Genomic DNA, 24,255 nt, shown 5'->3' on the forward strand with positions numbered 1-24,255 from the left:
CTGTGGAGTAGTGCCTGGATGAATGCAGCTCCAACAACACTTAAGCAGCTTGATATTATCAAGGACCAAGTAGCCTTCCTGACACCACATGCAAATATATTCACTTCCCACAGTAGCAGCAGTGTGTACCATCTACAAGGTAAACTGCAGAAATTCACCAAAGATACTCAAGAAAGCACTTTTCTAGCCTACGACACCACCATCTCAAAGGACAGAGGCATCAGATATATGGGAACACTATCACCTGCAAGTTCCCCTCCAGGTCGCTCACCATTATGAATTGGAAATATACCACTCTTCCTTCCATGCCTTTGAGCTAAAAGCCTGGGGGAGTTCCTCCCAAATAGCATTGTGGGCCTATTAATATATCAGTTGACCACTATCTTCTCAAAGGTGACTAGGGATGGATAATAAATGCTGGCCCAGCCAACCATGCCTATGTCCCATGAGTGAATGAAAAAACATTAATCTTTTATATAAGGTGGGGTAGAGGCAGAAATCTGTAGAATGTGCTGCACACAGGACTAATGAGCATAGTTAAATGATTTTTAAACACTAAGCTGGATACTTATTTTTCTTGTTGGATGAGGACCAGAATGGGAATGGGAATTCCATGGGACCATGAGATTTTCATGAACGTGCACCTGAGTTTAACTGAGATGAATGCAATGTTCAGTACGGACAGGTTTGTGATTGTGAGCAATGCTGTTTTATAAGCAGTGAAGAATAACTTTTAAGAGTATTTCAAATAAAGATCACCAAAAGCTCTGCTGATACACATTCTGAAAGAAATTCAAGGATAATATTGTTTAACCAAGTTTTGAAGGTCAATTAGCGCATAGGCTTTTGGAAACAAACAACTTTAATTTCTGATGCTATTAATGGGATTATTGCAGTTTTGTAAACATGTTCAACACACCCAAGTTCTGGAAAAAACATCCATTCTATTTGGATGGACAATTGCCTGGAAACACCAGGTACTGTTGAGAATACTAGCAGCTATTGGGAATAAACCATCAGATCCTTTGTGTCCAGAGATTACTATCAGTTTGAAGTGTTCATGCTGTCAATCTATCAATCACTGCTGGTTTGTTGTTAACTTTTGTATTGTGCCCTGCAAGTGAGGGATTTCACTGTGAGGTACAAGAGTATCTGGGATGATTAGAAATAAATCCATGATGGAATTAATATGAACAACGTTGGAACATATTCCTGGGCTAAAACTTCAATTCATTATGAATGAGGCTAGTTACATCTCCAGCCACATCCAACTTTAAAATCATCCAATACATACTTTCATATTTGAATGTCATGTGCTTACCTGTCAAGTAACTATCAATTTCTAAGCACATGATTGGAAAACGTTGACTTAAACTTGTGAATTAAACAGTAATATGAAATAATTTATGTAATTTTATTAATACTCGGTAGTATCTCAGTTATGTACACGTTATTAAAAATAAGGAAACCAATGGCTTGGTAAAGAGTGCCATCTGTACTGAATGAGTCAGGAATGTGAGATACTCGAGAGAGAGAGAGAGGGAGGGAGAGGAGGACAGAGAGAGAGAGAAAGAGGAGAACAGAGGGGGTGGGGGAGAAGAGAGAGAGATAAAGAGAAATACTGCAAACAAGTGGATGAACAAAAGGACACTTTTTCCAGATGATTACATTTCAGCATGTCACTGATATTTGATTATCTTTAGTTGGCTGAAGTTGTTGAATCACATTTGAGAAGGCAGCTGGTGGGATGCAGCTGATAGGCTCCTAACCTTTCAGCCCACAATTCATTCAAGATCAATAGGTTGTTGCAGCAACTATGATTTCACTCTGCCCTGCCTCTTCATTTAGAGCTTGATCCAAATTAGGAGGAATTGAACTATGGCATAGTGGCATATGGCATTGAATTATGGCATAATGTTCTGCTAACCGCCTACATTCGTCATGAACAAACTGAGCATACCCTGGAGTTCAGCTGCATTCTCAGGTGTGATGTGGGAGCAGTGCAATGTCGATACTCATGGACACTGTAATAAAGAGAACAAATCAAATACCCCTAACCCTTTCCAACATATATTAAATAATCTGCAAAACATAAAAATATTAATATCTCAGCTTTGCAGCAACTCACAACATACTCCAAACAGCATGAAGCACGTAAAGACATTCAATCAGGTTTTCTTTAGAGTGCTGTGCTTTACGTAAGCAAGTTATTTGAAACAAAGTGCAAAAATGAATTATTTAGTTAATTTTCTTAAAGGCAATTAGTTAAAATATCAAATTGTTTGACAATACCAGCACACACCCATTATCTTTGTGACCTTGCTCCTCTGACTAGCTGCCGGTTTCCACTGATAGCCTGTTCCAGGTTAACAGCAGTAAAGCAAGGTAACAAAAAGTTCATACACTGAGGTTAAATGAGTCCCACCCTCAAACCATGTACAAGTGCAATGTACTGGTGTTAGTGCTGCTGTGTTTCAAGCTCATTTAGTATAATTTACAAAATATAAGCCCCTTTCTCAGTTACTGACTCAGCACCATCGTCCCCCATTCACAACACAGTCTTGTTTCTTGCTCACCACCACAAAGCCCAGCAGCTCTCCATCTCTTCTCTGTGCCTCTTTAATTTCAATATTTGAAATTATGGCTCCACAGTTTGGCTGGGAGCGGTGTTTGGTCTGGGGCTTGCCAGGGAGAGCTGGCTGACCTGAGGCTCAGCTGGAATGGCTTTTTGCTGGGGGAGCCGCTGTGCTAAGTCCGCATTGCTATTCTGAATTTTAGTGCAGTCTGCAAGTTTGAAATGCTGTCATCAGTTAGACAGTTTTTGTATTGTACAGGGTCTCTGAACATACAGCAATGATTTTCTTTTGATTACGTTTGGAAATATAACACAAACTGAGTCACTTAATTACAACCTGATGTAAAATAGCCCCTGATAACAGCTAGAAAAATAAAGTTCATCTTTGGTTTTGAGTCAAGTATTGAATGAATAAGCTGCCCCTAACTTCTTAATCAGAGCCTGTTTCTCCAAGTGCTGTAGTTTTGTATTCTCTCAAGCTGCAGGACCTGATGGCATTATATATAAAACAGGTAACTACATCTGGACCCAGTACTTCGCAAACACTAGATCCCAGACAGAGATACTGTCATCAGTGTCGCCCAGGCAGTGGAGCCACGACACACAGCAGTGCTAATATCTATTGTGCTTTTGCGAATGAAATTTTTAAAAATCTTAATATCAACAAAATTTCAGATGTCTCACTGTAATTGGTTTTTCCTCTGTGTACCTCACTGTAGCTCAGTACTAATACTATTCTGTGAGACATCAGACCCCAACAGCAAGAATCAAGGGGAAAGTGGTCTTATCCCCAGAAACACACTTCGAGAAACAGGTTGTGGACAGAGTTCGGGGCCATGAATGATGTTGGCAGAAGCTGAAAATTTGCAGCTTCCTCTATCTCATGTGACTTTATGATTGGAAATGGTCATTAGGCTTGTTATCTGGTCCAGGGTCACTCACAAAGCGTTGCATACGCTGATTGGGTGAACCATTTTCATCATTAGGAGGATTTTTTGCAGAGAATACAATTCCTTTGTCCTCTCCAGGTACTGCACCCTTGTTCTGAATCTCAACAGATTCACTGGAGAATGGAGAAGCCAGGTCAATGGTGATGGAAGGCAGGTCACTTGTAGGATCCCTGGGCTCGAAGTATGTGGCATCTGAATGAAAGGAGAGGGATGGTTAGTACCGAGATGTCACATTTCAATGTATTTTTGCATTCAGCTCTAGGAACTTCAGACAATGTAAATGTAATTTATAATTTCTTTTTAAACTGCAATGACGTAGGGCCAACACCCCTATCTATCAACATCCTGGAGTTAACATTGACCGGAAAATGAACCAGTGTAAATTCTGTCACTTCAAGAGCACGTCAGAAGCTAGGGGTCCTACAGTGAGTAACTCAGCTCCTTACTCACCAAAGCCTGTCTACCACCAACAAGGCACAAATCTGGAAAGTGATAGAATACTCACCACTTGCCTGGATGAGTGCAACTCCGACACTCAAGGAGCTTGACACCATCCAGAACAAAGCAGCCTTCCTGATGGACACATCTAAAAATATTCATTCCCAACACCACTGACACTCAATTGCAGCAGGGTGTACCATCCACAAGATGCACTTCAGAAATTCACCAGGGTTCCTTTGGCAGCACTTTCCAAACTCATAACCACTACCATCTTGAAGGACAAAGGCAAAAGATACACAGATCACAACCACCTGCATGCTCTCTTCACCATATGGACTTGGAAATACAGCAGGCTCTCCGTATCCGCGGGGGCTCTGTTTCAAGACCTACCCCGGATAGCAGCAAGCCCATTCATTTAAATGAGAAATTTACCTCCCCGGCAGCTCCCTGGTTCTGGAATGCTCTGTGTAATATTGTCGGGCCGTGGCAAACTGTAGATAACAAACTGCGGAAGCCAATTCTGCAGATACAGTGGTAGTCCTGTATATTGTTTCTTCAGTGTCACTGGGTCAAAACCCTTGAACCTCCTCTCCCCCTAGCATTAGGGGTCTCTCTGCACCAAATGCACAACTATGTAGTTCAAGAAGGGAGCCCACTATCACTTTGTCAAGGGCAACTAGAAATGAGCAATAAAGGCTGGCCCAGATGGCAACACCCATATACCATAAATAAATTAAAAATACAAGTCTATAATGCAGTTTAGGAGCAACCAGTTTCCACAGAAGGCAGGTCTAGATGAGATGTCTCCCACAGTAATCTGGGATACAAGGGAAGTCCAGACCCAAATGTTTAAATCATCTCTGGCCTTTGAGAAGATGCCAGAGGATTGCAGGATAGTTAAAGCAGTTTCACTTTACAAGAAGGATGGGAGATAGACCAGGGAACTATAAGCCAGTGAGTAGGGAAACTATCGGAGAAAATAGTGAACAGAAAATTAATCTCGATTTAGAGAGGCAAGGTCAGGGCTAGTCAGCATGACTTTGTGAGAGGGAAGGCATGTCTAACAAATCTGGTGGAACTTTTTAAAGCAGGTGATCAAGTGTTAGGATGAGGGGAGGGCAGTTGATATATTCAAATGGATTTCAGCAAGGCCATGGACAACGGTCTACATAGGGAACTGACAAAGAAAGAAAAAGCTCATGGGATCCATTGTAACTTGGCAAGTTAGATCCACAATTGGCTTAGTGACAGGAGACAGAGAGTGCTAGTACAAGTCTGTTTGTGTGACTGGAGACAAATGTGCAGTGCATGGGCAGCAGTGCTGGGTCCCTTATTGTTTCTGCTATTTATAGAATTAGGTAGATGAGAATGTTGGGAGTTAGGGGGTGAGGAGTGGAGAGATATTAAGTGATTTTACTGATGACACAAAAATTGGGTGGCTGGTTGACACTAAGGGAGAAGGTGTTAGGTTACAGGAGGATGTCAAGGGGTGGTCAGATGGGCAGGTTCATGGCAAATGGAATCTAACTGCGATAAATGTGAGGTCGTGCACTGTGGAAGAAGGAACAAGACAAAGGAGTACTCAATGAATGGTAGCACAATAGGAAGCTTAGAGGAACGGAAGGATCTTGGGGTGTTTGTCACAACTCCCTGACAATGGCAGGACAGTTTAATAGGGCAGTTAAGATGACATACTGGATATGTGCCTTTATCAGTTGTGGATTAGATTATAAGAGCAGAAATGTCATGCTGGAGCTGTACAGAACTTTGGTAAGGCCACAGCTGAAGTACTGTGTGGAGTTCTGGTCACCATAAAGGAAGGACATGATTGCATTGGAGGTGGTGTAGATTCAGGATGTTGGCTGGGATGGAACATTTCATCTGATGAGAGGCTGGATAAGCTCAGGTTCTTTTATTTGAAGCTTGTATTTTTGGTGGTACAGACTCCATCAGTCAAAGGGCCTCTTCTGTACTGTATGATTCTGAGGCCAGTTGGTCACTATCTATGTAACTTCTGGGGAAAATTTAAGTTGCTTAGATTCTAGCCTTGATTCTGTGGATAGAGACAAATGTGAGTTCATACATCACTCAAGCCCATACCACAAAATCCAGGCCGATATTTCAAAACAGTAATAGGAGTGCTAGGTTTCCACACGGAGGGATTGCTGTGCTGGTGGAAGGGCCCTCTGTTGGATGAGGCATTAAACTAATGCACTGTGTGCCCACTCAGGTGGATGCCAAATATTCCACAGCTCCATGGGAAAAGCAGAGGAAATTGCTCTGGTGTTTTGTTCTATATTTATTCTTTAAACAATATCACTAAACCAGTTTGCAGGAACAAATTACTGCTGTGCTGGTATCTACTGAAAACAACAAACTCAGAGCACAGCAGGTCAAACAGCATCCATGGATAGAGAGCAAGCTTTACAGCTAAAGTGAAGTCTAGAGGGTGACAGTTTTTATGCTATAATTTGGGGGGAGTGCAGTGGATGTCAGGTGCTGATGCAGAAAAGATGTTGATAGTTCAGATTAAGTGATCAGAACTTGAGAATGGCAGAACAATGGAGTCTCTCCTGCCAGATTGAAAGGACAGACAGTCCCCAATGGGATGGGAGGAGAGGAAAATCTCCAGACCGTGTACAAGCAAGACCCCAACCTTCCTGCAGCTGATCATTTTAACACAGCGCCCTGACCACATCTGTCCTCGGCATGCTAGTGTTCCAGTGAATCACCGCATAAACTAGAGGAACAACATTCCATCTTCAGTCTAGGCACTTTACAGCCTTTTGGACTTAATATTGAGTTCAACACTTCTTTTCACTTGTTATCATATCCTCTCTCCCCTCCCCCCAATCCCAGTGAGTAATGTCTGTCCCTTTCAAGCCTGGCAGGAGACACACCATTGTACTGCCATTTTCACATTCTGATCTCTTAATCTGAACTATCAACATCTTTTCTCCATCAGCACCCTCCACCACTGACACCCCATGCCACCAACTATATCATAAATACTGTCGCCTCCACACTTCACTTCAGCTTTGATGAAGAGTCATCTGAACTGGAAATGTTAGCTTGCTCTGTCTCCATGGATGTTGCCTGACCCGCTGTGATCTCCAGCATTTGTTGTTTTCGCTAAGCCAGTTTATTGAGTCACTTAAGTCATTCCTGTTGAAGAATTTTGCTGTGTATTAATGGCAACTTCATTTGCCTAGTAAACCTATTTTAAAAACATTTAATTGACTGTAAAATGACATGTTGAGGACTTGCGAGGCATTATATAAACCTATCCTCTTTCTGAGGTCTCACTGGTGTTCCCTGCTCAATTAGGAAAGCCAGCTACATATGTCAGAACATGCAGCGTACACAGCATGGAAAGACACAAGTTTAAGTAGATCCAGGAAATGCAAACTATGGCTTGGACATTACTCAAAGTTTCCAATCCAACAATGAAGCTGTAGCTTAACAAACCACAGGTCAGAGGAATTTGTTTTGGTATTTGGTGTTGAAATAAAAGTGTGCTGGGAAAAGGGACTGGAACTTGTACATTTTGTGATTTATTTCTTTAACCTGTTTTATTCTTGAACAGAAAGGAATTAAATATCATCAATTAATCTTGAGATCAAGGAGTCAGTAATCCTCATGACTAGATAAAGTGGAGGTCAGTGATCTGCACTGAGGTCAGGAGGTCAGTGAACTAAATTCAACAATGAAATTAACAAGATAATATGGCACGAAGCAGGTTGAACCTTTCATTACCTGACTCAGCTGGTTTTTGCTCAGGTGGGGAGCCACGGCCACCAGTTGGAACAGTCAGGTAAGTAGAACCCTGTAAATTATCCAGAAAGTAATCAATGTGAACATATGGGTATAGGTCACTGTCAAACCATAATAACAAAACCTACTATATATGGTAGACACTACAAACCATCACACGCTTCGCCCAGATAAGTCACGTTTTAGATAGACCGATCATCAACTGCTCTCTGCAGTGAAAGTGGCTCACAAGTTTCACAGATTGGTATAATTTGCTCTTGCTAGGTAAATACTGTCAACATGGCAGCAGTGTCCCCAAAAAGCACAAATTTGCTATGCAAATCCTGGTGTTCAAGATCTCCAACATTAAACAAAGGCAACAAACTAGGTTGGAATTACCAGCTGACTATCCATTGGAGTGTATGATATTCAACCTAGATCCCCAATTGGCATCACCTACCCTTCAAACTGCCTGATATGACCCACTTTCCATCTAGCTCAGTATCATCCATTTTCTACCTGGTTTCCCCAACTTTTACCTAGCTTCAGCCCCATCAACATTCCTCTCAGCTCTGACCATGCCCATATCACCTAGCTCCAGTCATAGCTTTGCCCACCTTCCACAATGTATAACATTGTTATTCCATACTTTTAAGTAAAGCAGGAGGTCGTAATGTGTAACATGAGAGAATGCTCCTCATATCATTTATGAATCTGCTTGAGTCACCCAAAGTATAGGTAAAGAGTTTGTAGATTGTGACTAAGGAAAATTCTGAAAGAGCAAAGCTTAAGCTATGCAAGGAGCTACAATGGTTGATTGACTTTTTTAATCCAGACATTTTTATGTTCTGTTCAGTCACTGATAAAATCCCCTTATGGAGAGATAGGGAATCATGAAATCTTCAAACCCTAAGAGATAGATATGGAGGCTTGTTATTCTGTTCAGCTCTAACCCAACAATATTGGTCTGAGACGGCTATTTGCAGCAGTGGGAAATGACTTGAGTATTGTAGATATATAAAAAAGCTCACAGAAACAAAAGCAAGATTAGTTTCAGTGGCAAGACCACACCTACCCGTGGATCCAAACTGCGCAACCTTTGCCGTTTTAGTAATATTTGATTCCACTGGTCCTCATATGGATCGGCAATCAGTGTATGTCTATTGTAGGATCGAAGCTGGAAGAAAAAGCAGAGATTATTCATTACGACATGCAGCATTAAGAGACACAATTTGCAGACAAGAGTCTGACTCAGCTAGTTAGAGACCAATGCAGAACAGGAAGGCTGGTTATACAGTAAATAACAATTACCTGGCTGATCAATGTAACTAGGTGCAGTGAGTGAGTAAGCTTTAGCAAATGGGAGTTAGGAGTAGAAATGGGCCATTCAGCCACTCTGTCATTCAACATGGTCACGGTTGATCTTCTGTTTTAATGCTGCACGTCTACGTTCTCCCCATATTCCTCAACATCCCTAGCCTTTAGAAATCTATTTCTTTCTTAAACATATTCCATGAATACTGAACAATAACTGCAACTGGGTGGCAGTTAGTAACATTTACTCTGAAAAATTATTACAATTAGTGAGAAACAATGTAGTTAGCAAACTTTATCCCAAACAGCAACTCTACAGTAAAGTGAGTAATATCTACCCTGAGCGGATTTCATACCCGTTGTCTTGTTTTCTGGAGATTCTCACGAAGTATTTTTCGGACTTCCTCTTCTCTCTCTTTTGTAAGCGTAGGCAGTAGGCGTTCCGTAAGTGTATCCTTCCTCTGGACATGCCTATTAAACATTTTTTGAACCACACACTATTCATTTGAGCAACAATGTTCCAAGAACCCAAATGGGCCCTTTCTATTTGCATAATCTACAAAAGCAGTTTTTCGATGCAACACAGAACTCGTGACTGGTCAGAATTATAGACTGGAGGTAAAAGAACATTGCCTGAACCTACTTCTCTGATTCAATAAAACAGCACTTGAATTTCAAACTTTTAGTTCTTTGTATTATGTAACTACTTCTCAACAGCATTACTAAATTAAGTCTTTCATAAAGATTCAGCTTTTCCCTTCTTGCTGACATGTCTCCCCTTCCTTTTGCCAGGGATCCAATTTCTCTCCCTGCTAGGCCCCCACTTCTTCCATTGCCTTCTCTTCACTTCCTGTCTCACCAGCGAGCTCCCCAGTTGCGATCCCGAAATATCCTCTAGTATCCTCACATTTAAGCCCCTCACCTCCCACATACCCTCTGAATTTCTTCTCCATTACAGTCACTTACTGTATAGACACTGATGATGGAAGCTTGGGTAGGCCACCGCTTACAACCATCTCGATCGCATTTTTCATTTCCATTTTGTGGTAAAATGCAATGAGCTGAGGCTCTTTCGATCTTTCCCCACTAATTAAACATTTCTTAATGTATTTTTTATTAAACCGGTTCAGCCTGAAAGAAAATTAATAATTATTTCAAAATTATTGTACACTGTGTGGTGTGTCCATATTTCTGTCCAGCTACCATTTAAATACTATTTTTCAGAGCCTGGAATATCTAAGGATTAAGGATGTAACATAGCATCATTTAAATTACAACAGCTTGTCACCCTGCTCCTTATGGCATGTGCAGCATGAGATTTATAGGAATCTCTGGGCGTGTCAAGCAATCCTCTATGCCCCCAGTTATACAAATGGAACCAAGAAATGGGTAGTCCATTCAGCCTTTGTGCTTAAAAAGGAGGTATGGAGACAGCAATATTATATGTAAATATTACATGACACAGAACTTTACAGCGCAGTACAGGCCCTTCAGCCCTCGATGTTGTGCCGACCTGTGAAACTGATCTCAAGTCCATCTAACCTACACTATTCCATTTTTATCCATATGTTTATCCAATGACCATTTAAGTGCATCTAAAGTTGACAAGTCTACTACTGTTGCAGGCAGGGAATTCTATGCGCTTACTACTTTGAGTGAAGAACCTACCTCTGACATCTGTTGTATATCTATCACCCCTCAATTTAAAGCTAAGTCCTCTCTTGCTAGGAAAAAGGCTCTCACTGTCCACCCTATGTAATCCTCTGATCATCTTGTATGTCTCTATTCAGTCACCTCTTCAACCTTCTACTCTCTAACGAAAATAGCCTTAAGTCCCTCAGCCTTTCCTCATAAGACCTTCCCTCCATACCAGGCAACATATTGGTAAATCTGTCCTGCGGCGTTTCCAAAGCTTCCACATTCTTCCTCTAATGCAGTGACCAGAACTGTACGCAATACTCCAAGTGCGGCCGCACCAGAGTTTTGTACAGCTGCAACATGATGTCGTGGCTCCGAAACTCAATCCCTCTACCAATAAAAGCTAACACACAGTATGCCTTCTTAAAACCTGGATGACAACTTTCAAGCATCTATGCACACGAACACCAAGATCTCTCTGCTCATCCACACCACCAAGAATCTTACCATTAGCCCAATATTCTACATTCCTGTTACTCCTTCCAAAGTGAATCACTTCACACTTTTCCGCATTAAGCTCCATTTGCCACCTCTCAGCCCAGCTCTGCAGCTTATCCCTCTTCCTCTGTAACCTGCAACATCCTTCTGCACTATCCGCAATTTCACCGACGTTAGGATCACCCGCAAATTTACTAACCCATCCTTCTACGCCCTCATCCAGGCCATTTGTAAAAATAACAAACAAAAGTGGACCCAAAACAGATCCTTATGGTACACCACAAGTAACTGAACTCCAGGATGAAAATTTCCCATTAATCACCATCTTCGTCTTCTTACAGCTAGCCAATTTCTAATCCAACCACTAAATCACCCTCAATCCCATGCCTCTGTATTTTCTGCAATAGCCTACCATGGGGAACCTTATCAAATGCTTTACTGAAATCCATAGGCATCACTTCAACTGCTTTATCCTCATCCACCTGTTTGGTCACCTTCTCAAAGAACTTAAGATTTGTGAGGCATTACCTACTCTTCACAAAACCGTGTTGACTATCCCTAATCAAATTATTCTTCTGCAGATGATTATAAATCCTATCTCTTATAATCCTTTCTAACACTTTACCCACAACCGAAGTAAGGCTCACTGGTCTATCATTACCAGGGTTGTCTCTACTGCCCTTATTGAACAAGGGGACAACATTTGCTATCCTCCAGTCTTCTGGCACTATTCCTGTAGACAATGACGACAAAGATCAAAGCTAAAGGCTCTGCAATCTCCTCCCTAACTTCCCAGAGAATCCTAGGATAAATCCCATCCGGCCCAGGGGACTTTTCTACTTTCACACTTTCCAGAATTGCTAACACCTCCTCCTTAGGAATCTCAATCCTGACTAGTCCAATAGTCTGCATCTCTGTATTCTCCTTGACAACATTGTCTTTTTCCTGTATTAATATCGACAAAAAAATACTCATTTAGCACCTCTCATAGCTCTTCAGACTCCATGCACAACTTCCCACTATTGTCATGATGGGCCCTAATCTTACTCTCGTCATTCTTTTACTCCTGACATACCTATAGAAAGCCTCAGGGTTTTCCTTGATCCTACCTGCCAAAGACTTCTCATGTCCCCTCCTGGCTCTTCTTAGCTCTCTCTTTACGTTTTTCCTGGCTAACATGTATCTCTCAAGTGTCCTAGCTGGGCCTTCATGCCTCATCTTTACAATAGCCTCCTTCTTCATCTTGACAAGAGATTCAACTTCTTTAGTAAACCATGGTTCCCTCACTCGAACACTTCCTGCCTGCCAGGACACACATTAGCTGTTCCTTAAACAAGCTCCACATTTCAGTTGTGCCCAACCCCTGCAGTTTCCTTCCCTATCCTATGCATCCTAAATCTTGCCTAATCACCTCATAATTGTCTTTCCTCCAGCTATAACTCTTGCCCTGCAGTATATCCCTTTCTATCACTGAAGTAAATGTAACCAAATTGTGGTCACTATCACCAAAGTACTCACCTACCTCCAAATCTAACACCTGGCCAGGTTCATTACTCAGTACCAAATCCAATGTGGCTTTGCCTCTAGTTGGCCTATCTACATACTGTGTCAGGAAACCCTCCTATCCACATTGGACAAAAGCTGACGCATCCAAACTACTCAAACTATGCATTTCCAGTCAATATTTGGAAAGTTAAAGTCCCCCATAACAATTATCCTGTTACTTTCGCTCCTATTCAGAATCAACTTTGCAATCCTTTCCTTTAATCTCTGGAACTTTTCGGAGGCCATTGTAAGGTTTCCTTTGGCCCAGCTTAGATCCCAGTATAATTTTCCTGAGTGATGAGTGTTTTATTATTAAAGAAAGTATACACAGTGCTTTCTGAGATATCTTAAAATCAGGGCCTGATCAGTCACTAAATTAACTGAACTAGAATAAATCTCTTACAAACCCGCTGGGAACCTCAATGTTAAATGTATTTAAATGGTGTAGCAATGGTCCTATGTCTTGATTACTGATAAATAACTGACTCACTTGTCTTTCCAGTGATGATGTCCATAGTGTCCACATACATCTTCGATACCAGTCAGTAAATGATCCAGGAACTAAGAAAAGAAACATCTTTAATGGTTGGGTACAAACTGTGCTAAGTCAAAAAACTGCTGTGTTTACATTAGATTTATTGAATAGCGTTTCATAGCACAGCACAAGAGGTGCATCATCCCAGTGTCGCCTCAAGCACCTCTCCACTTATTCCTATGTTTTACAATTAGCTGTCCTTTTAAACTGGTTCTGAAAATGCACAATAAAAATGACCCTAATGTTTTAAGCATTTAACAGGAACTGATAATTATGACTTTGATGTTTTTCCTTCTCACTGTCATTGGTAAGACTTCATGCTATCTCAGTAACTATAGACACAGATACAAAAACCAAATACCACAGATGCTGGGAAACTGGAGTAAAAACAAGAAATGCTGTAAACAGTTGGTGGTATTTCCTTCACTATTTCTGCCAGACCCAGCTTGATGTCAACAAACACATCTTCCCCTTCCCTCCCTTTCACAATTCCAAAAGGACCATTCACTCTATGACACCAACCCACAGATTTAAGAACGGATCTTTCCCCACTGTTCTCAGAATTATGAATGGACCTCCTGAATTAGAGTTGATCTTTCTCTGTAACTTCTGTGTAGCAGTAAAACCACATCCTCCGTTCTGTTTTATTACTGATGTACTTACGTAAGATATGATTTGTCTGGTTATCATAATCTATTTAATGATTTAGATTTAGGAATAAATTAATTCAAGACCAAAATGCGCATATGATACTAACTGGGAAACAGATAGTTAACATGCAGCAGAATACAAAAGGGCATCTTAGAAAACTGCAATAAGTCAGAGTCATAGAGATGTATAGTGCGGAACAGACCCTTCAGTCAACCCCATGCTGACCAGATATTCTATTCTATTTTAGTCCCATTTGCCAGCATTTGGCCCATATCCCTATAAACTTCCTATTTATATACCCATCCAGATGCCGCTTAAATGTTGCAATTGTACCAGCCTCCACCACTTCCTCTGGCAGCTCATTCCATGCACATACAACCCGCTGCGTGAAAAAGTTGCCCCTTATGTCCCTTTTATATCTTTCCTCTATCACCCTAAGTCTACACCCCTAGACTTGCCCACCCCAGGGAAAAGACCTTGTCTATCTATCCATTCTCCTAATGATTTCAGAAACCTCTAATAAGGTCACCCCTCAACCTCTAACATTCCAGGAAAAACAGCCTCAGCATATTCCGCCTCTCCCTATAGCTCAAGTCCTCCAACTCTGGCAAAATTCTTGTAAATCTTTTCTAAACACTTTCAAGTTTCACAACATCCTTCCGATAGGTAGGAGACCAGAACTGCAAGCAATATTCCAAAAGTGGGCTAATTAATGTCCTGTACAGCTGCAACATGACTTCCCAACTCCTATACTCAACGCTCTGACCAATAAAGGATAGCTTACCAAACACCTCCTTCACTATCCTATCTACTTGTGATTCTACTTTCAAGGAACTATGAACCTGCACGCCAAGATCTTTATTCAGCAACACTCCCCAGGACCTTACCATTAAGTGTATAAGTCCTGCTCTGATGTGCTCTTCCAAAATGCAGCACCTCTCATTTATCTAAATTAAACACCAACTGCCACTCCTCAGTCCTATTACCCATCTGGTCAAAATCCCGTTGTACTCTATGAGGTAACCTTTTTCGGTGTTCACAATACCTCCAATTTCGGCGTCACCTGCAAACTTACTAAGTATACCTCCTACGTTCACATCCAAATCATTTACATAACTGATTTAAGTGTTAAGGGGCAATTAAATTTAACGTGGAACAATTTGAATTGATACACTTTGCTATTAAAGAAAGAAACAATAACTATGCTGATACTACAGAAAAAAAAACCCGAACAGCAAATAGGAACAAAGGGAACGAAGGATACAGGTGAAAAAAACTCAGATCAGTAAATCAATCAGAGATGGTAATAAAGCACTGGCATTTACTTCTAGATTTACATAAATCAAAAATAGGAAAGTTACATTAAACTTGTATAGAACTCTGTTCAAACCACATATGAAGAAACGTGAACTTGATAAATAGGACATGGAAGCATCTGACAAAATGCAAAAAAAAAGGTTCACAAGGAGAGAATCAGAACTGAAAGATTAAAGCTATTGAGAAACATCGATGAAGTTACAAACTTATTTCTTCCAGAAAAGTTTAAAGGTGTTGCAATGGATCTCTCTAAACTATGAATGGGTTGGTGGTGAATGTAGAAAAAAAATTCTGCTTGAGGGAGAATCCAAGACTAGGTTCAATAAATATAAGACAGGAACTAATAATAGCCAACAGAGAAGGAGAAATGCCTTGGTTGATTAGGGATAGTCAATATGGCTCGGTGAGTGGGAAGTGGCATCGCACGAACTTGATTGAGTTCCTCATTTCCCCTCCCCCCCATCTTGTCTCAGTCAAATCCCTTGAATTCAGCTCTGCCTTCCTAACCTGCAATCTTCTTCCTGACCTCTCCGCCCCCACCCCCACCCCACTCCGGCCTATCACCCTCACCTTGACCTCCTTCCACCTATCGCATTTCCAACGCCCCTCCCCCAACTCCCTCCTCCCTACCTTTTATCTTAGCCTGCTGGACACACTTTCCTCACTCCTGAAGAAGGGCTCATGCCCGAAACGTCGACTCTCCTGCTCCTTGGATGCTGCCTGACCTGCTGCGCTTTTCCAGCAACACATTTTCAGCTCTGATCTCCAGCATCTGCAGTTCTCACTTTCTCCTTTTCTGAATAAGTGACAAGGAAGAGTGACGAAGGCAGAGTGGCAGACAAGGTCTATAGGGACTTTACAATTTCCACATGATAGATCGGTTAACAAGGTTAGAGCACATAGAATCCAGGGGGAAGTAACCATTTGGATGCAAAATTGGAAAAAAGTAGGAGACAGAGGGTGGTGGTAGGGTGTTTTTTTCCATACTGGAAACCTGTGACCAGTGGTGTGCCGCAAGAATCAGTGCTTGATCTACTGATTTTCATAACCTTCTAAATGATTTAGATGTGAATATAGGAGGTATGGTTACCAAGTTTGCAGATGGTACCAAAATAGATGGTGTAGTGGATAGTGAAGAAGATTATCACAGAGCAAAAGGGGACCTTGATCAGGGAGCTGAGGAGTGGCAGATGGAACTTAATTTAGATAAATGTGAGGTGTTGCGCTTTGGTAAGGCAACCCAGGGAATGACTTACACAATTATGGTAGGTCCCTGTGGAGTGTTGCTGTACAAAGAGACCTAGGGGCGCAGGTCCATAGTTCCAAGTTTAGTTGCAGGGTGGTGAAGACAGGGTAGTGAAGGCGGCGTTTGGCACACTTGCATTTATTGGTCAGTGTACTGAGTATAGGGCGACTGCCGTGTCCATGGAGTTGGTTTCCGCAGTTTCAGTTACCCATGATTTACTGTGGCCCGAACATGTTGCAGGGAAGGTTCCAGAACCAGGGACCAGGGGCTGACAGAAGGTAAGTTTCCCATTTAAATGGATGAGTTCGCACCTATCTGTGGTTTTGGAATGTATACCCCGTGGGTATGCGGAGGTGGGGGGGGGCACTACTGTCAAACAGTTGGGATGTCATGTTGCGGCTTGATGTTGATCAATGAAGTGTCTATGCAAAACATTGGCAAGTACAGTTCAATTTAGGCAAATGAAGGGTCGTCAATTTTGGACTACAAAATATGACTAAAATATCCTCTAAATTTTAAGCAAGTTCAGAAGTGTGGGGCAGCAAACATATTTAGGGCTATAAGTGCTGATATCACAAAACAAATCACCAGAAATTACTAACATTCTTAGTACAAGCACTATTTTTTACAACATGGGGGTACAGTGCTGAAGAATGACTGTAAAGTCAAGAAAGAAGGGCCTGAAGGCATTCAGGACCGAGATGAGAAATTTCTTCACACAGAAGGCCGCAAATCTTCTGAATTCTCCACTTTAGAGCAATGTGGATGCTCAGTCATTGAGTATGATCAAGGCTAAGAATGATAGTTTTTCGGATTCTATAAAAATCAAGAGATGAGATGAACTGGCACCAAAGTGGAACATAGGCTGACAGATCAGCATATTTTTAAATATCAAAGGAACAGAGGGACATAGGGGCAGCATGGAAAGGTGCAGTCGAGGTTAAAAAGATTAACTTACACACATACAAGTTCAAAATAAGTAATTTGACCCTTTAAGCCTTCTCCGCCAATCAATAAGATTATGGCTGATCTGTTTATGCTTCAATTCTCCATTCCCATCCTGAAAACTATTCCATGGCCATGCCTTTACTGCCTTCTGAGATGCAAAGTTCCAAATCCTCAGAAGAAAATTCTCCATGCCTCTGTCTAAAACAGTGATTGCCTTATTCTGGCCTCACCCCATAAGAAGAAACTTCTTTTTAACATTCACCTTTTTAAGACCATTCAGCACTTTATACTCTTCAGTCAAGTCACCTCCACTCTTCTAAACTTCAGTGAAACCAAGCCTCGTCTGTCCAACGTTTCCTTGAGGAAAACCTGCTTATTCCAGTTATCAATTTAGTGAATTTTCTCCGAAGACACTATAATTTCACACAGTATCCAATGTGTGATCTCACAATATCCTAATGTGGAGATGCCGGTATTGGACTGGATTGGACAAGGTCAGAAATCACTATAATGTGGTGTTGTGTGATTTTTCACTATATCTTGTATAAGCATAACATCCTTATTTTTATTCAATCTATCTTGTTATAAAGGATAGTATTTTATTCCCTTTAAATACAAAATACAATGACTCAAAGAACTGCACAGGCTGGAAATCAAGAGGGCAAAAATAGAACATGAGATAACTTTGGCAAATAGAATTAAGGAGAATCCAAAGGGTTTTTACAAATACATTAAAGGACAAAAAGGTAACTAGGGAGAAAATAGGGCCCCTCAAAGATCAGCAAGGCGGCCTTTGTGTGGAGCCGCATCAGATGAGGGAGATACTAAACGAGTATCTTGCATCAGTATTTCCTGTGGAAAGGACATGGAAGATATAGAATGTAGGGAAATAGATGGTGACATCTTAAAAAATGTCCATATTACAGAGGAGGAAGTGCTGGATGTCTAGAAATGCATAAGGGTGGATAAATCCTCAGGACATGTTCAGGTCTACCCTAGAACTCTGTGGGAAGCTGGGAAGTAATTGCTGGGCCCCTTGCTGAGAAATGTGTATCATTGATAGTACAGGTGAGGTGCCAGAAGACTGGAGGCTGGCTAGTGTGGTGCCAACTATTTAAGAAAGGTGGTAAGGACAAGCCAGGGAACTACACACCAGTGAGACTGACGTTGTTGGAGGTAATCCTGAGGGAGAGGATGTACATGTATTTGGAAAGGCAAGGACTGATTAGGGACAGTCAACATGGCTTTGTGCGTGGGAAATAATGATTGAGTTTTTTTGAAGAAGTAACAAAGAGGATTGATGAAGGCAGAGTGGTAGATGTAATCGATATGGACTTCAGTAAGATGTTCAGCAAGGTTCCCCATGGGAGACTGGTTAGCAAAGTTGGATCTCATTTGAATACAGGGAGAACTTGCCGTTTGGATACAGAACTAGAAGACAGAGGGTGGTGGTGGAGGGTTGTTTTTTAGATTGGAGGCCTGTGACCAGTGGAGTGCCACAAGGATTGGTGCTGGGTTTACGACTTTTCATCATTTGGATGTGAACACGGGGGTATAGTTAGTAGGTTTGCAGATGACACCAAAATTGGAGGTGTAGTGGCTAGTGAAGAAGGTTACCTCATTTTACAACAGGAACTTGATCAGATGGGCCAATGGACTGAGAAGTGGCAGATAGAGATTAATTTAGATAAGTGAGAGATGCTGAATTTTGGGAAAGTAAATCTTAGCAGGACTTGTACACTTAATGGTAAGGTCCTAGGGACTGTTGCTGAACAAAGAGACCTTGGAGTGCAGGTTTATAGCTCCTTGAAAGTGGAGTTGCAGGTAGATAGGATAGTGAAGAAGGCGTTTAGTATGCTTTCCTTTATTGGTTAGAGTATTGAGTACAGGAGTTGGGAGGTCATGTTACGGCTGTACAGGACATTGGCTAGGCCATTGTTGGAATATTGCATGCAATTCTGGTCTCCTTCCTATCGGAAAGATGTTGCGAAACTTGAAAGGGTTCAGAAAAGATTTACAAGGATGTTGCCAGGGTTGGAGGATGAGAACTATAGGGAGAGGTTAAATAAGCTGGGGCTGTTTTCCTGGAGTGTCGAAGGCCGATGAGTGATCTTATAGATGCTTATAAAATCATGAGGGACTTGGATAGGATAAATAGACAAAGTCTTTCACTGTGGTGGGGGAATCCAGAACTAAAGGGAATAGGTTAGGGTGAGAAGGGAAAGATATAAAAGAGACCGAAGGGGCAACTTTTTCACGCAGAGGGTGGTATGCGCATGGAATGAGTTGCCAGAGGAAGTGGTGGAGGCTGCTACAATTGCAACATTTAAAAGGCATCTGGATGAATAGGAAGGATTTGGAGGGATATGGCCGGGTGCTGGCAGGTGGGGCTAGAGTGGGTTGGAATATCTGGGTGTCGGCCTGACCTGCTGTGCTTTTCCAGTGCCACACTTTCCAACTGATCTCCAGCATCTGCAGTCCTCACTTTCTCCTGATCCAATTTCTAGCCTAATATTCCAGTTCACTTCAGTTACATCAGCTTTCAGGCTCACATAAATGCCCTTATTCAATTTTAAAATCTTATGATAAGTCCTCATCCAGGCTACCATTGCTAATCCAATTTATCCAGTTTATATGAGATTATAGTAACCAGTCGATTCACAAGCAACTGAAGCTCCTTCTTGCACACTTTGCCTTACATTATGTTATTATTAAGGGCATTGCAGACCATTCCCATTGGTTATGTTATTATTAAGGGCATTGCAGACCATTCCCATTGGTTATCTATTTCTTCTTTAAAACTTGGTTTGGCCCCAAACGGAGAACTAAGTTCAGTTCTGGACTCTAGGATGGAGACATTGGCTTCGGAGGAAATGCATCACAGATTCACCACAATAATACAAGGCTAAAGAGAATCTAACCATTAACGGACTGGTTACACTGGTTGGGCTTTGCTTTCCTTGACCACAGAAGATTTAGGGGTGAGCCGATGCAGGGATTTATGATGATGAAATGAATTGATAAGGTAGATTTAGAGAGTCTGTTGGTGACAAAACACAGAATAAGCAGACCTAACCTTAAGATTAAAGCTGGATTGCACAGGCTTAATGGAAGAAAGCTCATCTTAATCAAGAGTGCTGGAAATCTGGAATGCTCTTTTCTCAAGAACTTAGAAATAATTGAAAAGCTGAAAAATGGAGATTGAATACCTTGTTAAGAAATTGAGCAATGTGGACTCATGCAAATCAATAGAATTAAGACATCCAGCATCCATAATCAAATCGAAAGGCTGAACAGTCTTAGAAATAGAAGAATGCTATTTGGCTTATGCTCACAGTGAGTCTGAATGTAAATAATAGAAATGCAGTGCCAAGAATTAAACAGTTTCTCTGTATATGTGAACAGACTTAGTCAATATGGAGGCTTTGAACCACACTGAACTAAGAGGCTTTGAAGTCTTGTCTCGTGATGGTCTGTGGAATTTGTTTTGCCAAATGAAATCATCCATCTCACAACTCAAATAGGATGGTCTACAAATAAAAATCATAAATTCACTGTCTTGGAATGGATGTATGTCTTCTCCCTCCCACAAGAGACAAATTCCTGCATTTGCATAACATTTTCATCTCCTCAACAGGTTTCAACATGTTGTACAGAGAATAAAACATTTTTGAACCGTAGTCACTGTTGTAGTGTAAGAAACCAATTTGCCATTTTGTACATGACAAGTTACCACAAACAGCAGTGAGACAAATGGCTGGACTTTCTATTCCACTTGTACTCGTTGTGGAGTTTGTGACAGCTGATGACCTTGCAGTATTATTGCTAGAGTTTTAATCCAGAGACCTGGGTAATATTTGGATACCTGGGCTTGAATCTTGCAATGGAATTTGAAATCAAACAAAATTTGGAATTAAGAATTTAATAATGATGATGAAACCATTGTTAACTGCCAAGGGGGAAAACCCCAATCTGGTTAACGAATGTCCTTAAGGGAAGGAAACTGTCATTCTTATCTGGGCTGGACTACATTTGACTCAACTGCCTTCTGGGCAATTAGGGATGTTTGATCAGTGGCACCCCACATCCCCTGAATAAAACAAACACTGACCAGGACATTAAGCAAATGCTCCATTGGCCTTCATAATGGTGTCAAAGCATGTATTACGTTCATCTGACAGGGAGCAGGGGATTTGGTTTATAAGGTCTCATGCAAGCTTCAGCAAGTGTGACACTGCAACACTCCCTGAGCAGCAATACTTCAAAGTGGCAAGCTATATATTTTTTCCTAAGTATCTGGGGATGTTGTGACTGGACAGGACATTGGCTAGGCCACTTTGGAATTGTGTGTGCAATTCTGGTCTCCCACCTATCGGAAGAATGTTGTGAAACTTGAAGGAGCTCAAAACAGATTTACACAGATATTGCCAGGGTTGGAGGGTTTGAGTTATAGGGAGAGGTTGAATAGGCCGGGACTGTTTTCCCTGGAGCGTCGGAGGCTGAGGGGGCGACCTTATAGAGGTTTATAAAATCATGAGGGGCATGGATAGGATAAATAAACAAAGTCTTTTCCCCGGTGTAGGGGAGTCCAGAACTAGAGGGCATAGGTTTAAGATGAGAGGGGAATGATTTAAAAGGGACCTAAGGGACAACATTTTCACACAAAGGGTGGTGCATGTATGGAATGAGCTGCCAGAGGAAGTGGTGGAGGTGGGGACAATTACAACATTTAAGAGGCATTTGGATGGGTATGTGAATAGAAAGGGTTTGGGGGATATGGGCCAAATGGGACTCGATTAATTTAGGATATCTGATCAGCGTGGACTGAGATGAACTGAAGAGTCTCATTCCATGCTCTATGACAAGTTGAATTTGAACTTTGAGACTCAGGTTGAATGTGCCACTGAGCTGCTCCTCATATTCAAAAAGTTGTGCACAGATAACATTAAGTACTTTTGCTCCACAAAGTGCTGTTTCAATGTAAGCTGAACATTGTACACAACCAATCAAGTTTGATGACTCCAGTGTTGGAGAATTGCATGTTGGGTTCAAGACTCACATGCAAGAGATGAGAGGGCAGATAGTGCCATCTGCTGGCTGTCATTTTCCTCAATGAAGCACTCCCTGGTCAAATGTGAACTCACACATGCATCTTACAATTACATGTATTGTTAATTGCTGCTTCAAACCTCACCCTCATGCCTAGAATCCTGTCATGTCATGGAGGGACCCCACATACACCCAGAAACAAGAGGGCGCCATTCAACCCCTGTATCCTGCTATTCAATTAGATCATGGTTGATTTAACATACACTTCCTACCACGTAGTACTTAGAACTGAATGTAATGGTTGAAATGAACTTTAGCCAGAATTTCATACAAAACATTTATTACCATTCACCCTTTGTATTCCATGCCCTTTGGTATAAGGGCAAGCTTCCACTAATCTTTTTCATATTTTTGTAATAGCTTTTAAGAATGCAAGAACATTGGAACTAAGAATAGGTGCGATCATTCTGTCCTAGTAGCTTGCTCAGCTCTTCAATAACATTGACTCACTATTCTCATAACTCTTGATTCCCTTAGAATCCAAAAATCGGTCAAAGCCCTCTGTAAGAAGATTCAAAAGATTGTGATCAAAGAAATTTCTAATCTCGATTATCTATGGCTCAGTGGTTAGCACCAGGGACCCAGGGTCGCTTTCAGCCTCGGGCGACTCTTTGTGTGGAGTTTGCACATTCTCCCATGCCTGCCTGGATTTCTTCCGGGTGATCCGGTTTTCTTCCGCAATCCAAAGACGTGTGGGTTAGGTGAATTAGTCAGGGGTAAATATAGGGTAGGGGACTGGGTCTGGGTGGGTTACTCTTCGGAGGGTTGGTGTGGGCTTGTTGGGCTGAAGGACCTATTTCCATACTGTAGGGATTCTAATTCTAATTCTAACTCATGTTCTAATATTATGGTCCCTATTGTCAACCAGGGGGAAGCATCTACCTGTCAAGCCTCCTGAAAATATTAAAAACTACAAATGTTTACCTTTTATTTTTCTAAGTTTGAAGGAAAAATAGGCTTTGTCTATTCAGTATCTACTCATTGTACAAATGTGTCCTTCTAGGAATTCAACTATTGACCTTAGTTATCATCCTTCTATTGAAAAATATATATCTTTAGATAAAGAAACTAAAACTACACACAAACATATTCATTCAAAAAAAGGCAAAACCAATTAGCAATAAGGCTATTCTGTGGAATTAAACTACGCCCTCTTAATTCAAAAAGTACCCAATTACACAACAAAAATAACATTTTGCTGAGATTTTGTTTGGTGTAGGTTTTGTTTTAGAAAAGGCAAATAGGGAAAAAAAACCCTCAGAGATAAAGGACGCAAACTCAAAGGATGACAAATGTGAAGACTTAAGATCCAGGCAATTTTCTGCTGTCAGCAACACAATGAATTGATGAATCTTCCAATCAAACTTCAGGTCAGATGGAAAGTCATTTTAGAGTTTTTATGTGAGTTAACTGTTCAGTTATCAGAGTTTAACAGAAAGTTAAAGATCTGATTTCTGGAACTTTCTCAGGTTCTCAAGAAGATACTTCAAGAGATCTGTCTAACTTTCCTGCTGCAAGGTTTCTGACCCAGTTCTGAGGAAGGGTTACTCAACCTGAAACATTAACTCTGATTTCTCCTCATATATGCTGCCAGACCTGCTGAGCTTTTTCAGCAATTTCTGTTTTTGCTTCTGATTTGTAGCATCCATAGTTTCTTTGTTTTTTTTGCTGCCAGCACCTTGGAGGTTTCTTTTTTTTTACTGAGACAGACTTAGAGGTTAACTGAAACAGTAGA

The 24,255-nt window shown here is 41.3% G+C and overlaps 1 protein-coding gene across 1 annotated transcript in view; it reads right to left on the minus strand.

The window, feature by feature from the left end:
* Window positions 1-1,414: 1,414 nt before the first annotated feature.
* Window positions 1,415-24,255, minus strand: part of slc9a1a (solute carrier family 9 member A1a) — a 53,453-nt gene continuing 30,612 nt past the window's right edge. The window contains exons 7-12 of the mRNA XM_060847654.1: window positions 13,205-13,275; window positions 10,000-10,164; window positions 9,390-9,504; window positions 8,795-8,896; window positions 7,723-7,792; window positions 1,415-3,717 (exon numbers count right to left, since the gene is read on the minus strand). Of these exons, the coding sequence (XP_060703637.1) occupies window positions 3,467-3,717; window positions 7,723-7,792; window positions 8,795-8,896; window positions 9,390-9,504; window positions 10,000-10,164; window positions 13,205-13,275 (774 nt within the window). The 3' untranslated portion in view covers window positions 1,415-3,466. The remainder of the gene's footprint in view (window positions 3,718-7,722; window positions 7,793-8,794; window positions 8,897-9,389; window positions 9,505-9,999; window positions 10,165-13,204; window positions 13,276-24,255) is intronic.

The sequence above is a fragment of the Hemiscyllium ocellatum genome, chromosome 30 (assembly GCF_020745735.1).
Source record: "Hemiscyllium ocellatum isolate sHemOce1 chromosome 30, sHemOce1.pat.X.cur, whole genome shotgun sequence".
NCBI classification, from domain to species: domain Eukaryota; kingdom Metazoa; phylum Chordata; class Chondrichthyes; order Orectolobiformes; family Hemiscylliidae; genus Hemiscyllium; species Hemiscyllium ocellatum.